General features: G+C 69.7%; 1 protein-coding gene across 1 annotated transcript; it reads left to right on the forward strand.

The window, feature by feature from the left end:
• Positions 1-1,259: 1,259 nt before the first annotated feature.
• Positions 1,260-13,266, forward strand: ITGA7 (integrin subunit alpha 7). The gene is given in 31 exon segments (XM_064638819.1): positions 1,260-1,650; positions 3,116-3,243; positions 3,324-3,403; positions 3,489-3,744; positions 4,347-4,478; positions 4,571-4,690; positions 6,096-6,303; positions 6,579-6,610; positions 6,613-6,771; positions 7,152-7,157; positions 7,160-7,195; positions 7,198-7,238; positions 7,316-7,443; positions 7,850-7,945; positions 8,034-8,095; positions 8,215-8,384; positions 8,557-8,605; positions 8,894-9,018; positions 9,020-9,067; positions 9,069-9,100; positions 9,242-9,440; positions 9,737-9,820; positions 9,911-9,990; positions 10,458-10,535; positions 10,616-10,721; positions 11,044-11,211; positions 11,409-11,501; positions 11,781-11,891; positions 11,975-12,073; positions 12,147-12,269; positions 12,349-13,266. Coding segments are annotated over 31 exon segments (3,564 nt in total). The 5' UTR covers positions 1,260-1,318; the 3' UTR covers positions 12,532-13,266.
• The last annotated feature ends 239 nt before the right edge of the window (positions 13,267-13,505 follow it).

The following is a 13,505-nucleotide window of genomic DNA, read 5'->3' on the forward strand; positions in this document are numbered from 1 at the left end:
TTTTGGGCTTGGAAATCCCCATCCCAGAGGATCCCTGGGTGCTAATCAGGAGCAGCTGTGCCTCCAGCACATCTCCAGGAGTGGGGGGAGCCCCAAGGGTCCATCCCAGAGCTCAGGTTCGGCTCATTTTGAGGGAAAACAACCTGGATTTGGAGCCTTGGGAGCTCATTCCTCCAAGGTTTGGGTTGTTACTCCCCGGAGCAGATTTTGGGGTCTCCTCTGTGCCATCACCACCCAGAATCCTGGTTTATCCATCTTCCCGATGTCCTTCCTGGTTATCCAGCAGATCCTCCTCCCTGGGGAGCCCCCCAGGGGGCAGGAGGCCAAGCAGCCCCCTGGGAATGGGTCTATTCCCGTCCTCTGCTCCCAGGCTGTTCCCACGTCCGGGAAGGGATTTGGGCTGGAAAGTGGGAAGAATGGGGAGTGTCTGGGAGGGGAAAATGGGGGACATAGACCCTCCTGGGCCTGCTCTGGTGCCCCCCAAAGGTGGGGAGGAGGAGCTGGGGGTGCTTCCAGCGGTGCTGGAGCTCATTCACACGGCCCTGGCAGCTCCCAAATATCTCCTAAGGCCTTTGGAGAGCGGATAAAAATAGCCAGGGAGCTGGAAAATATGACAAAGCCCCCAGTCCCCCCCAAAAACGGCCGTGGGGGGCCTGGGGCCAAGCTGGGGTCACAGCTGCTCCCAGGGGTCCCGGCACCGCTGACCCCCCATGTCCTGAACACTCCTGGGGGTCCCGACACTGCTCACCCCCTGTGTCCCCCCAGGAGCCCCCACGGGCACCGACCCCTTCAGAGTGGGGGTGTGGGGCCCTCTCCTCCTGTTTTTGGGGTTCAGGGGGTTCCTCCTCTCCCAGCCCAAGGATGGAGGTGAGAGGGGACCTCAGAGGGGCTGTCCTGTCCCCCTCCCTCTGCTGTGTCCCCCAATACTGGGATATCACTGCAGGCAGTGGTACCAGAGTTTTGGGGTCCCTCCTGCCCAGTCTGTCCCATGGGTGCAGTCAGTCCCATGGGTTCAGTCAGTCCCACATGGGGTTCAGTCTGTCCCACATGGGGTTCAGTCTGTCCCACATGGGGTGCAGTCTATCCCATGGGTTCAGTCTGTCCCACATGGGTGCAGTCAGTCCCATATGGGTGCAGTCAGTCCCACATGGGGTTCAGTCAGTCCCATATGGGTTCAGTCAGTCCCATATGGGTTCAGTCTGTCCCACATGGGGTGCAGTCAGTCCCATATGGGTTCAGTCAGTCCCATATGGGTTCAGTCAGTCCCACATGGGTGCAGCACCTGCCATACAGAGCAGTCCCCGCCACACGTGCCGCGATGCTCAGCCCCATCCCGGGGTGGGACTCCCGGGGGATTCCCCTGCGCGGGCGGGCGGGGCCGGGGCCGAGCCCCCTCCCCGGGACAGCCCGGGCTCCTCCCGCGGGCGGCGGAGCGGCGGGGCCGGGGCGCGGCGGCGGCGGGATGGAGGGTCCCCGGGGCCGCTCCCGGGGCCGGGGCCGGTGGCTGCCCTGGGTCGCCCTGCGGCTGCTCGCGGTCGCCGCCTTCAACCTGGACGGCAGCAGCCCCGTGCTGAAGGACGGCGAGCGGGGCAGCCTCTTCGGGGCCGCCGTGGCACTGCACCGGCAGCTGAGCCCCGAACCGGCGGGCTGGTGAGTGCGGGGGGCGACCCCCGGGGAAGGGGGTGACCGGAGACCTGGGGTGGGGGCACCCGACCCCGGGAATGGGGGGACCGTAAGTCCCGGGACTGGGGGGGATCTGGAGCCCCGGGACTGGGGGGCTGAAGCAGGACCGGGAGTCCCGGCTCTGGGAGGGAACCTGGGCTGGACGAGCCCAGGAGCCCCGGGAATGGGAAGGGAAGGAGCCCCGGGGCGGGAGGAACCGGAGACCGGGGCTGGGGTCCTCGGGATTCGCGGGGGGTTCGACCCACCCACCCACCCGCGCTGCAGCTCCGAGGGGACGGGGACAGGCGCGGAGTCGCCGCCTGCGCGGCCCGGGATTATTCAGCATTAACCGCGGACGGGGATTGGGGGGCTGTTGGGGGGGTTCGGGGGTCCATCGCTGCATCCCCGGGGTGCTCGTGTGGAGGGACCCCCCCGGCTGGGCCCCCCGGGCCGTGACCGCCGCTTCCCCCGCGGCCGCTGCGGCGAACGCCCACCCGCGGCTGCCGAGACCCCCGTCACGGCCCCGTGTCCCCTGTCCCCGTGTCCCCCAGCCCCCGTGTCCCCGTGTCCCACAGCCCACGGGGCTCCCCGTGTCCCCCCATGTCCCCCTGGCCGCCCCCGGGCTCCTGCCGGGGGTCTCAGCGCCGGAGAGCCCCTGAGCGGGCAGGTCTCTGGGCAGTGTCACCGTCGTGTGCCCCCTTGGAGCCCCCCATTCCCGTCCGTCCCCGTGCCCCCGGTGGCGCCGTTGTCACCGTTGTCACCGTTGTCACCCGACTCCCTCCCGCGCCACGGTCTTGGCGCCGAGGGCGGTTTTTGGCTCCCGGTGGCCGCTGCGGGTGTTTGCGGAGCCGCGCTGGGCTCGGTCCCACCGGCCCCGCACCCGCAGTCCCCGCCCGTCCTCCCGGTGCCCCCCGGTCCCCTCGCAGGGTGCCCTGGCCTGGCTCCGGGGGGCACCCGGTGCCTCCCTGTGCCTCCCTCCTTTTTTGGGCATGTTGCTGCGGGGTTATTTTGAGTGAATTCCAGTTTATTTTTACCGGCTCTGCCTCTCTGCCACCCCCCGGGGCTCGGCCGTGTCCCCAGGCCACCAACACCCCCGGGGCGGGCGGGCCGGGGGTGGCTGCGGGTGCCCCGTGGCCACCGAGGAGCCTCCGGTGGCACCGGACTTGTCCCGCGGAGTGTGACCCCTCGAGGACCCCGGGGTGGGGGTCAGGGTGCCCCCAACGCTGCTGTCCCGGGTGGGGCAGTCGGGGAGCGTGGGGGGGTCCGAGTGCGCGTCCCCCCCGCACCCACCCGTGCACTGAGCTGCGGCTGAGCCCTGGGAACGGTGCCGGGGCAGCAGCTGCTCGGCCGGGCTGGCACCGCCCGGGCACGGGGACATCGCTGTGGGCGTGTGACAGCTCCGGGGGGGCTCCGGGGGGCTCTGGGCACCTGACGGGGGTCTGTGCCCTGCCAGGCTGCTGGTGGGGGCCCCCCAGGCGCAGGCGCTGCCCAGCCAAGGTGCCAACCGGACCGGGGGGCTCTTCGCCTGCCCGCTGACCCCCGAGCTCTCCGACTGCTGGCGGGTGCCCATCGATGAGGGAGGTGAGCTGCGCTCCCCGGGGGGGTGCAGGGGGTCCTGGGGGGCTTCCCGGCGGGGCTGACCCTGCCCCCTGTGCCCACAGTGGACCCGCAGCGGGAGAGCAAAGAGAACCAGTGGCTGGGGGTGAGCGTGAAGAGCCAAGGAGCCGGAGGGAAGATCGTGGTGGGTGCCGGGGCGGGAGGCGGGGGGCACCGGCACCCCTAGGGGAGGGGGCCCGGCGCTCCGTGACACCTCTGGGTGCCCCCAGACCTGTGCCCACCGGTACGAGGTGCGGCACCGGGTGCGGCAGCCGCTGGAGACGCGGGACGTGATCGGGAGGTGCTTCGTGCTGAGCCAGGACCTGCGGGTGCGGGACGAGCTGGACGGCGGCGAGTGGAAGTTCTGCGAGGGGCGGCCCCAGGGCCACGAGCGCTTTGGCACCTGCCAGCAGGGCCTGGCGGCCGCGTTCAGCCCCGACCGCCGCTACGTCCTGCTCGGGGCCCCCGGCACCTACAACTGGAAGGGTGAGGAGGGCCGGGAACCCCCCGGAGGGGCGAGGGGCTGCCCAGGAGAGGGGGGGTGAGGTGTGGGTGGGTGTTCCTGCTCGGAGCCCCCGGCACGTGCAGCTGGAAGGGTGAGGGGGCAGCCCAGACCCCCATCAAGGGGCGAGGGGCTGCCCGTGTGAGGGGCTGGGGGTGGGCTGGGGGTGGATGTTCCTGCTTTGGGCCCCCAGCAGCTACAACTGGAAGGGTGAGGAGTTGGCCCGGACAGCCCCGGGGAGGGTGAGGGGCTGCCCGGGAGGGGGGTGTGGGGGTGTGAGTGCAACCCCTGCCTGGGCAGGTGGGCCGGGTGTGCACGTACGTGTGCAGGTGACCCTGCACGTGGAGCAGCTCAACCAGAGCCCCCCGGAGCATGAGGGATCCCTGGGGGTCCCCCCGGAGTCCCTGAGGGTCCCCCTGGTGTCCCCTGCCCAGCCCCCTCACCCCGGGCTCCCCCAGGGACCCTGAGCACGGAGCATCTCAACCAGAACTCGCCGGTGCTGAAGGGTCCCTGAGGGTCCCAGTGGTGTTCCCGGGGGTCCCCCCGGTGGTCCCCGTGGTGTCTCCCCTCACCCCGGCCCCCGCAGGGACCCTGCGCGTGGAGCAGCTCAACCAGAGCTCTCTGGACCTGCTGCGCCCGGACGCCGGTCCCTTCGAAGCGGGGGGGGAGAAGGACCAGGACCCCTCGCTCATCCCCGTGCCCGCCAACAGCTACTTCGGTACGGGGGGGCCCGGCCCGGGGGTCCCCCCCGGCTGCCGCGGCCCCTGCGCCCCCCCCGTGCCCGCCCTGACACCCGCCCCCCACCCCCAGGGCTGCTCTTTGTGACAAACATTGAGAGCGCTGCCCCCGACCAGAGGGTCTTCCGGACCCCCCAGCCCGGCGAGAGGGTCCCCGGCGCCGCCCCAGACGTGGCCCACAATAGCTACCTGGGTTCGTGTGTGCCACGGCTGTGCCACGCGTGTGCCATGTGTGTGCCATATGTGTGCCGTGTGTGCCCTCCCTGCCTGTCCTGTGCCGTGTCACCCATGTCACCTGTGGGGACAGACCCAGGCTCTGAGGGGCCCTGTGGGAGCCTGTGTGCACACACGTGTCACCGTGCACATACGTGTGCCTGTACAGACATGTCCCCTTTATCACATGTCCCCATGCACGCGTGTCATTCTGGACATGTGCCCCCCCACACACACACACGTCCCCCCAGCACACATTTGTCCCCAGTCCTGGGGATCCCCCTGTCCCCCCTCACATCCATGTCCCCAAACATGCCTCTCTCTCTCTCTCTCTGTACACACATGTCCCCCCCCTGCACACGCAGCCGTGCACACGTGTGGCCACAGCCCCCCCTGCACGCCCCCACCCCTCCTGTGTCCATCCCCCAGACCTCCCACCCCTGTCCCCTCCCATTCCTTGTCCCTGCACCCCTGTCCCCCCAATTCCCGTGTCCCCAGTCCCTGTTCCCCCATTCCTGTCCCCCAATTCCCGTGTCCCCAATCCCTGTTCCCCCATTCCTGTCCCCCAATTCCCGTGTCCCCAGTCCCTGTTCCCCCATTCCTGTCCCCCAATTCCCGTGTCCCCAGTCCCTGTTCCCCCATTCCTGTCCCCCAGTTCCCGTGTCCCCAGTCCCTGTTCCCCCATTCCTGTCCCCCCAGTCCCTGTTCCCCCATTCCTGTCCCCCCCCCCGTCCTGTGTCCCGTTGCTGTGCCCGGGCTGTGTTGGGGGCACTGCCAGGCTGGGGGAGGGTGGACAGAGCTCGAGGGGGGGGCACAGAGCCCTGGGGGGGGATCCCCGAGCCTGGCGTGGCCCCCAGCACCCCCCGTCCCCCCGCTTGTCCCCCGGAGATGTTTCTGCATGGGGGGGTGCACGGTTTTGGGGGGGTGGCTGAAGCCTGGCTGGGGCTCGGGGGGCTGTGGGGGGGCTCAGGCGGCCGTGGGGGGCTGCGGGGGCTGCACTCTGCAATAGCTGCATGTGGGGAAGGGGCTCCCCCCGCTCTCTCAGCCCAAAATCTGCTGCTCTGGTCCCAAAATCTGCCCTTTTTTCCCCCAAACCTTCCCTTCTGGCAATGCCGGGGGGGCTGCTCGTCATTCCCCCTGCACCCCCTCAGGCCCCTACCCAAGTTGGTGGGGACCCCAAATCCTGCCCTCCCCAGGCAAGAAGAGCAGGGACACTGAGGCACATGGGCCCCCCATTCCCACGGGGGAATCCCCCCATTCCCACGGGGATCCCAGAGGGGTCGAGCAGAGCGAGAGGGGTGGGACGGACGGACGGACGGACGGACGGACAGCGCGGGCGTTCCGGGGGCCGGGTGGGCACCGACCCTCTCCCCCGCTCCCCGCAGGGTTCTCGGTGGACTCGGGCGCGGGGCTGACGCGCCGGGGGGGGCTGAGCTTTGTCACCGGCGCCCCCCGCGCCAACCACACCGGGGCTGTCGTGATCCTGCGTCGCGACAGCGCCAACCGCCTGGTGCCCGAGGCGGTGCTGCCCGGGCCGCAGCTCAGCTCGGCCTTCGGGCACGCCCTGGCCGTGCTCGACCTCAACAGCGACGGGTGAGCGCGGGGGGACCCCCGGAGACCCCCCGGGCAGAGAACAACCCCTGTCCCTCCATCCCCGAGGGCCCCCGGGCTGAGGGACCCCACCCGTTTCCCAAGGACCCTCAATCTCCCTGGGATTCCCCGACCCCCGGGGACTCTCATCCTTGAGCATCCCCCCCGATCCCCAAGGACCCCCCAGTCCTGAATCCCCAAAATCCCAGTGCCGAGTCTGGGGGCACTGGGACACTTTGGGGGTCACCCAGGGAGGTGACAGACCCGTGTTCCCTCAGGTGGATGGACCTGGTGGTGGGGGCCCCCCACTTCTTGAGCGCCAGGAGGAGATCGGGGGGGCTGTTTATGTTTACATCAACCCCGGGGGGCTCTGGGACGCTGTGACCCCCCTGAGGCTCAACGGCACCCGGGGGTCCATGTTTGGCACTGCCCTGAGCGCGGCCGGGGACCTCAACCACGATGGCTTTGAGGGTGAGGGGGTTTGGGGGATATTTGGGGGAGTTTTGGGGTCCCCAGGGGCTGAGGATGGTGGAACTGGGGACTTTGACCGTGATGGATTTGAGGATGAGGGGTTTGGGGGAATTTGGGGTCCCCAGGGGCTGGGGGTGTGTGCCATTGTGGAACACAAACAGGACGGTTTTGATGGTGAGGGATTTGGGGGGCTCTGGGTACCCCCAAAAACTGGGATGGTGGCCCCAGGACCTCAACCATGACGGATTTTGAGGGTTTGGGGTTCAGGGGGGTGGGGTTGGGGTCTCCAAGGGCTGGGGATGTGGCACTGGGGCGCTGTCCCCCCGAGAGGGTCCCCGGGAGGGCTCTGTGCCCCCCCCCAGCTGCTGTTGCCCCCCCAGACCTGGCCGTGGAGCCCCTTTCGACGGCGCCGGCAAAGTGTTCATTTACACGGGAGCGCCCTGGGCATCGTGGCCAGGCCGGCCCAGGTGAGGGGGGACGGTGGGGAGGGGGCTGCCCCGGCAGGGCCCCCGCGGGGTCCCCTGTCACCTACCGGTGTCCCCAGGTCCTGGACGGGGAGGCCGTGGGGGTCCCGACCTTCGGATATTCCCTGTCGGGGGGGCTGGACGTGGATGGCAACCTGTACCCCGACCTGCTGGTGGGGTCCCTGTCCGACACCGTGGTGCTCTACAGGTGAGACCCCCATCCCTGCGACCCCTGGGACCACCTCTGGGGAGCCCCCGGCCCCGAGGACCCCCCGAGACTGAGCCATGCCCCCCAGTTCCCAAGGATCTCAATCCTTTGGAGCTCCCCAATCTCCCAGGACCCCCATTCCTGAGGAGTCCCCAACCCTGCACTGCCCCCACCTCCAGAGACCCTCCCAGTCCCAAGGATTGGATCCCCAAGGACCCCCCACATCCCTGGGCATCCCCCCCTCCCTGAGAACCCTCCATCCCTGAGGACCCCCACCCCTAAGGACCCCCCGTCCCAGGGCTCCCTCAACCCCTCCCAGAGCATCCCCCGCCCTGGGGTCCCTGCAGAGCTGGGGGTGCCCTCAAGGAGGGGGGGCCCGCTCTGGGATCCCGTTTGCCCCCGGCAGGGCCCGCCCGGTGGTCCACGTGTCCCGGAACGTGTCGCTGCTGCCCCCCACCATCGACCTGGAGCAGAGCAACTGCCGCCACTGGGAGGGCGTCTGGTGGGGTGTCCCTGAGCCCCCCTGCACCCCCTCCCTGGGCATGGGCACGGGGGGCCGCTGCCCCCCGTCTGACCCCGTGCCCCCCCAGCGTGGAGGTCCGAGCCTGTTTCAGCTACACGGCCAGTCCTGCGAGCTACAGCCCCCGCCTGGGTGAGACCCCCAGGGACCCCGGCCCCGGGAGCGTCCCAGCCCCGAGGATCCCCAGCCCCAGGGACCCCCAGTCCCTGCTGCCTCCCCCTCCCTGAGGCCGCCCCTCCCTGTGTCCCCAGAGCTGGAGTTCGTGCTGGACGTGGACACCGAGCGCCGGCGCCGTGGCAAGCCCCCCGGGGGTCGTTCCTGGGCCGTGGCCCCAGTGGACCCCGAGCACCAGCTCTCCGGGACCCTGGAGCTGCCCCGGCAGCACAGCCGGGCCTGCATCACCCCCACCTTCCAGCTGCACGTGGGTGCTCGGCCTCGGCCCCATCCTCATCCTCAGCATCCCCATCCTTGTCCCCCTCCTCAATCCCACCCCCACGGCCCCCTCCAGCTGTGCCAACACCTCCCAGGTCCCTGAGTGACCCCTGACCTTTCCTCCCTCTGTCCTCCTCCTCCTCCTCTTTGTGTCCCTCCAGGACGGGATCCGGGACAAGCTGCGGCCCATCGTTGTCACCTCTGGCCTATGGGATCCGGGGGCCTGGGGGGCACCGGGGGGGGGCGGGGGGCTCTGCTGCCCCCCCTTTCCCCCGCGCTCAGCCCCCCACCAGCCCCAGCACCCACCGTGCCCGAGGTGGGGCACTGCCAGGGACCACCGGCCTGGGGGGCCTGTCCCTCCAGGGGCGTGGTACCTGGGGTGTCACCCCTGTCCCCACCTGGAGAGTCCCCCAGTCCCCCTCATATCCCAGGGAGTGCCCTGTTCTACTTGGGGGTCACCTGCACTGTCCCCTGTGTCCCCAGGGTCACCCCATTCCACCCGGAGCACGCCCGCAGTGTCCCCCCAATCCCTGGGGTTGCCCCGTCCCCCCTCGGAGCCCCCCCTGAGTGCCCCCCCCGTGCCCCCCCAGGTGCATTTCCTGCGCCAGGGCTGCGGGGATGACACAGATCTGCCAGAGCAACCTCCGGCTGCACTTCCAGTTCTGCGCCCGCCGCGGGTGACAGCGAGTTCCTGCCCCTGCCCAGGTGGGGGCCGGGGGCAGTGCCCACCCTGAGGGGATGGGGGGTGTGTGGTCGGATGGTCCTGGGGGTGTGGGATGGTCCTGGGGGTCCGGGCTGTGTGGGATGGTCCCGGAGGTGTTGGGACGGTGGCTGTTGCCCCCGCAGGGCCGAGGATGGCACTGCCATCTTCGCCATGAGTGACCAGAAGGACGTGGCCCTGGAGGTCCTGGTGACCAACGAGCCGTCGGACCCGGCGGAGCCGCAGCGGGACGGGGACGACGCCCACCAGGCCCAGCTCACGGCCACTCTCCCCCCGGAGCTGCCCTACGCGGCCCTGCGGCCCGACGAGGGCGGGGGGCTCGGGGTGAGGGGCCGGGGGGGTGGGGGTGTAGGATGGGGAGGGGCTGGGGGTGTGGGGTGGGGAGGGGGCTGGGGGTGTAGGGTGGGGAGGGGGCTGGGGTGTGGGGTGGGGAGGGGGCTGGGGGTGTAGGATGGGGAGGGGGCTGGGGGTGTGGGGTGGGGAGGGGGCTGGGGGTGTGGCGGGCCGGGGGTGCCCGCAGGGGGGGGTCTCAGCCCTCTGGGGGTGTGGGCTGTGATGGTCCTGGGGGTGCGGCGGGCCGGGGGTGCCCGCACGGGGGGTCTCAGTCCTGTGCCCCCCAGGACAAGCCCGTGCTGTGCCTCGCCAACCAGAACGGCTCCCAGGTGGAGTGTGAGCTGGGGAACCCCCTGAAACGCGGAGCACAGGTGGGCGCAGCCCCCTCCCCAATCCCTCACCCCCCCCCCGTCCCCTGGCCCGGCCCCAGCGCTCCCCCCTGTGCCCCCCCTGTGCCCCAGGTGCGGTTCTTCCTCATCCTCGGCACCTCGGGAATAACCATCCACACCTCGGACCTGGCGGTGGAGCTCGCGCTGTCCACGTGAGCGGGGGGCCGGGGTGGAGACCCCCGGGGTTGGGGGTGGAGACCCCCGGGGTTGGGGACCCCCGGGGGGGTGTGGAGACCCCCGGGTTGGGTGGTGGAGACCCCCGGGTTGGGGGTGGAGACCCCCGGGGGGGTGTGTGGAGACCCCCGGGGGGGTGTGGTGGAGCCCCGGGGGGGGAGTGGAGACCCCCGGGAGGGGTGTGGAGACCCCCGGGGGGGTGTGGAGACCCCCGGGAGGGGTGTGGTGGAGCCCCGGGGGGTTTGGAGACCAGAGGCCTGGGGGGTCTGGGGGCTGGAGCACCCAGGATTTAGGGCACGGAGGCCCCAGGATTTGGGGTGAAGCCGCGGGGGCTTTGGGGGTTGGATCTGCAGGGTTGGGGGAGTTCAGCCCCCCGTGCTGGGCTCTGGGCACGGCACGGGGGGAGTTTGGGTGCTGCCCCCCCGACCCCCCGACCCCTCCCCAGGATCAGCGAACAGCCGGGGCTGGAGCCGGTGGTCGCTCGTGCCCGGGTGGTCCTCGAGCTGCCCCTCTCCGTGACGGGGTAAGTGGGGGGCGAGACCACCCCAGAACCCCCCCGGGACCCCCTCCGGGACCCCCTTGACCCCTGTCTGTCCCCCCCAGAGTGGCCGTGCCCCCCCCGGCTGTTTTTCGGGGGGGAGGTGCGGGGGGGGAGAGCGCCGTGCGCAGGGAGAGCCAGGTGGGCAGCGCCGTCAGCTTCGAGGTCACGGTGAGTCCCCCCCGGGACCCCCACGGGAGAGCCGGGAGTGGGGCGGGGGTGTCTGTGGGCTGGGGGGCTTCATGTGGGGGCATTTATGGGGTGGGGGGGATTTGTGGGGCGGGGGGTCCATGTGGGTGGATCATTTTGGAATGGGGTTTTTTTGGGGGGGGTGTCCATGGGGGGTACCTTTGGGGTGGGGGGCCGATGGGGGGCCCATGAGGTGGGGGGTGTTTTGGGGTCTGGGGGGGTCCATGTGAGTGGCATTGACGGGGTGGAGGGTGTTTGTGGGATGGGTGGCACTCACGGGGTGGGGGTCTCGTGCCCCCTCCAGGTGTCCCACAGGGGACAGGCGCTGAAGACTCTGGGCTCTGCCTTCCTCACCCTGCACTGGCCCCACGAGCTGCCCAACGGAAAGTGGCTCCTGTACCCCCTGAGCCTGGAACTGGGCACCCCCCCCGTGCCCTGCAGCCCCTCTGCCAACCCCCTGCGCCTCGCCCTGGTACGGCCACAGGGCTGGGGGTGCCTGGGGGGGTTTGGGGGTGCCTGGGGGGTGCCAATGGGGGTGCCCAGGGGCAGCCAAGGGGTGCTCAGGAGTGCCCAGGGGTGCCTTGGGAGTGTCCAGAGGTGCCTGGGGGTCTCTGGGGGTGCCCAGGTGTGCCCGAGGGTCGCTGCTGCCCCCCTTTTACTCCCCTTCAGGAGCCCCTGGGACAGGGTGACCCCCCCCAGGCATCCCCCCCCCGGTCCTGGTGGGTCCCAGCGCCCTCAGAGAGGAGGAGGAACGTGACACTGGTGAGTGGGGGAACACCCTCTCTGGGGGGCCCTGCTCGGGGGAGTCCTGCTTTGGGGGGGCCTGTTCAATGGGGGGCACTCTGAGGATGCCCTTCCTGGAGTGCCCCTATTCCAGCACGCACAGTCCTGGGGTGCCCCTGTTCCCGGGGTGCCCCTGCTCTGGCACATGCAGTCCTGGGGTCCCCCCCACCCTGGGGTCCCGTTTCAGGCTGCAGTGTGACACCCCCCCTTCCCCCATTCCCGGGGTCTCCCCCCATTCCCGATGTCCCGTCCCCCCAGGACTGTGCCCGGGGCACTGCCCGCTGCCGCCCGTTCCTGTGCCCGCTGCCCACCCTGGAGCGCTCGGAGCTGCGGGCGCGGGGCCGCCTCTGGAACGGCACCTTCCTGGAGGTACCGGGGCTGCGGGGGGCGGGGGGGCGGCGGTGGGTGGGAAGGGGGCTCATCCCGGCCCGGACTCCCCCTGTTCCCACCAGGAATTCCTGGATGTCTCCTCGCTGGAGCTGATCGTCCGTGCCGAGGTTTCCGTCACCTCCCCCAGCAAGAACCTGGTGCTCAAGGATGCGGCCACACAGGTCTGACTCCTGCCCCGACCCCCCCGGGGCCCCCTCACTCCCCTAGACTCCTCTGACCCCTCCTGCCCCCCAGATGTCGGTGTCCATCCACCTGGACCCGGGGGTGGCGGTGGCGGGGGTCCCGTGGTGGGTGGTCCCGCTGGCGGTGCTGCTCGGGATCCTCCTCCTGGCCCTGCTGGTCCTCGGGCTCTGGAAGGTGAGGGATGGATCCCCCTGACCCCCCCGGCCCCCGTGACCCATCCCCCTGTCCCCTGACTTGTCCCCTGGTGCCCCAGGTGGGGTTTTTCCGCCGTGCCCGCCGGGCCCCCCCGGCCGTGCCGCAGTACCACGCGGTGAGGATCCCGCGGGAGCAGCGGCGGCACCTCCTCGAGGGCAGGACGGGCACGATCCAGAGGCAGGAATGGGCCGCCAGCCCCGCCGAGCCCCCGGACGGACGCGGGACCCCCAGCTCCGCATAGACCCCCCACTGTGAAATGGGGGGTGGGCACGGACACGGGGTATGGGGTGTGGAACATGGGATATGGGATACGGATATGGGTATAGGATATGGGATATGGGACATGGACATGAGATATGGGATATGGGACATGGACACAGACATGGGATAAGGGACATGGACACAGAATGTGGGACATGGACATGGGATACAGGGTGTGGGACATGGACACAGACATGGGATAAGAGAGATGGACACAGGATATGAAACACGGAATATGGACATGGACATGGAACATGGATACTGGATATGGGACACAGGACATGGACATGGGATACGGGACATGGAACTCGGGATATGGAACATGGGACATGAAACATGGGACACAAACAGGGGACACAGGACATGGAACACGGGATTGTCCGCCCTGGCCGTGCTCTGGGGATGGCAGCAGGAACAGGGGACATGGACATGGACACAGAGCCTGGGACATGGAACCTGGGACATGGGATTTCTCGCCCTGGTTGTGCCCTGGGAAGGTCCCAGTGAGGCACCGGCTGTGCTGGAGCACCTGGGAATGTTTGTCCTGGGATGGGGCCATCGGGCCCATGGGGCACTTTGGCCCCACAGGGTCAGTTTGGTCCCAGGGGTCACTTCAGCCCCACATGAAGGGTTTGGCCCCACACGGGGTCTCGACCCCCCGGGCTCAGCTCGGCCCCACAGCGATGTTCACCCCAATAAAAGGTGCTGTCCCCCCCCCGAACCTGAGTCCTTCACAGCCTGGGGACAGTCACGGGGTAGGGGGGGGGCTGAACCCCTGAACCTGCCCCTGGTTCATTGGGGGACTGGGGGGAGCCCCTCAAACGGCTCTTAAATTGGCCCCTGCGTTATTGGGGTGTTGGTGCGAACCCCTGAAACAGCCCCTGGCTCAGCAGGGGCTGTAGGAATCCCTAAAAATGGCCCTTAAATTGGCCCCTGGCTCACTGGGGGCTCATG

Source organism: Pseudopipra pipra, chromosome 30 (assembly GCF_036250125.1).
Source record: "Pseudopipra pipra isolate bDixPip1 chromosome 30, bDixPip1.hap1, whole genome shotgun sequence".
Classification (NCBI taxonomy): Eukaryota; Metazoa; Chordata; class Aves; order Passeriformes; family Pipridae; genus Pseudopipra; species Pseudopipra pipra.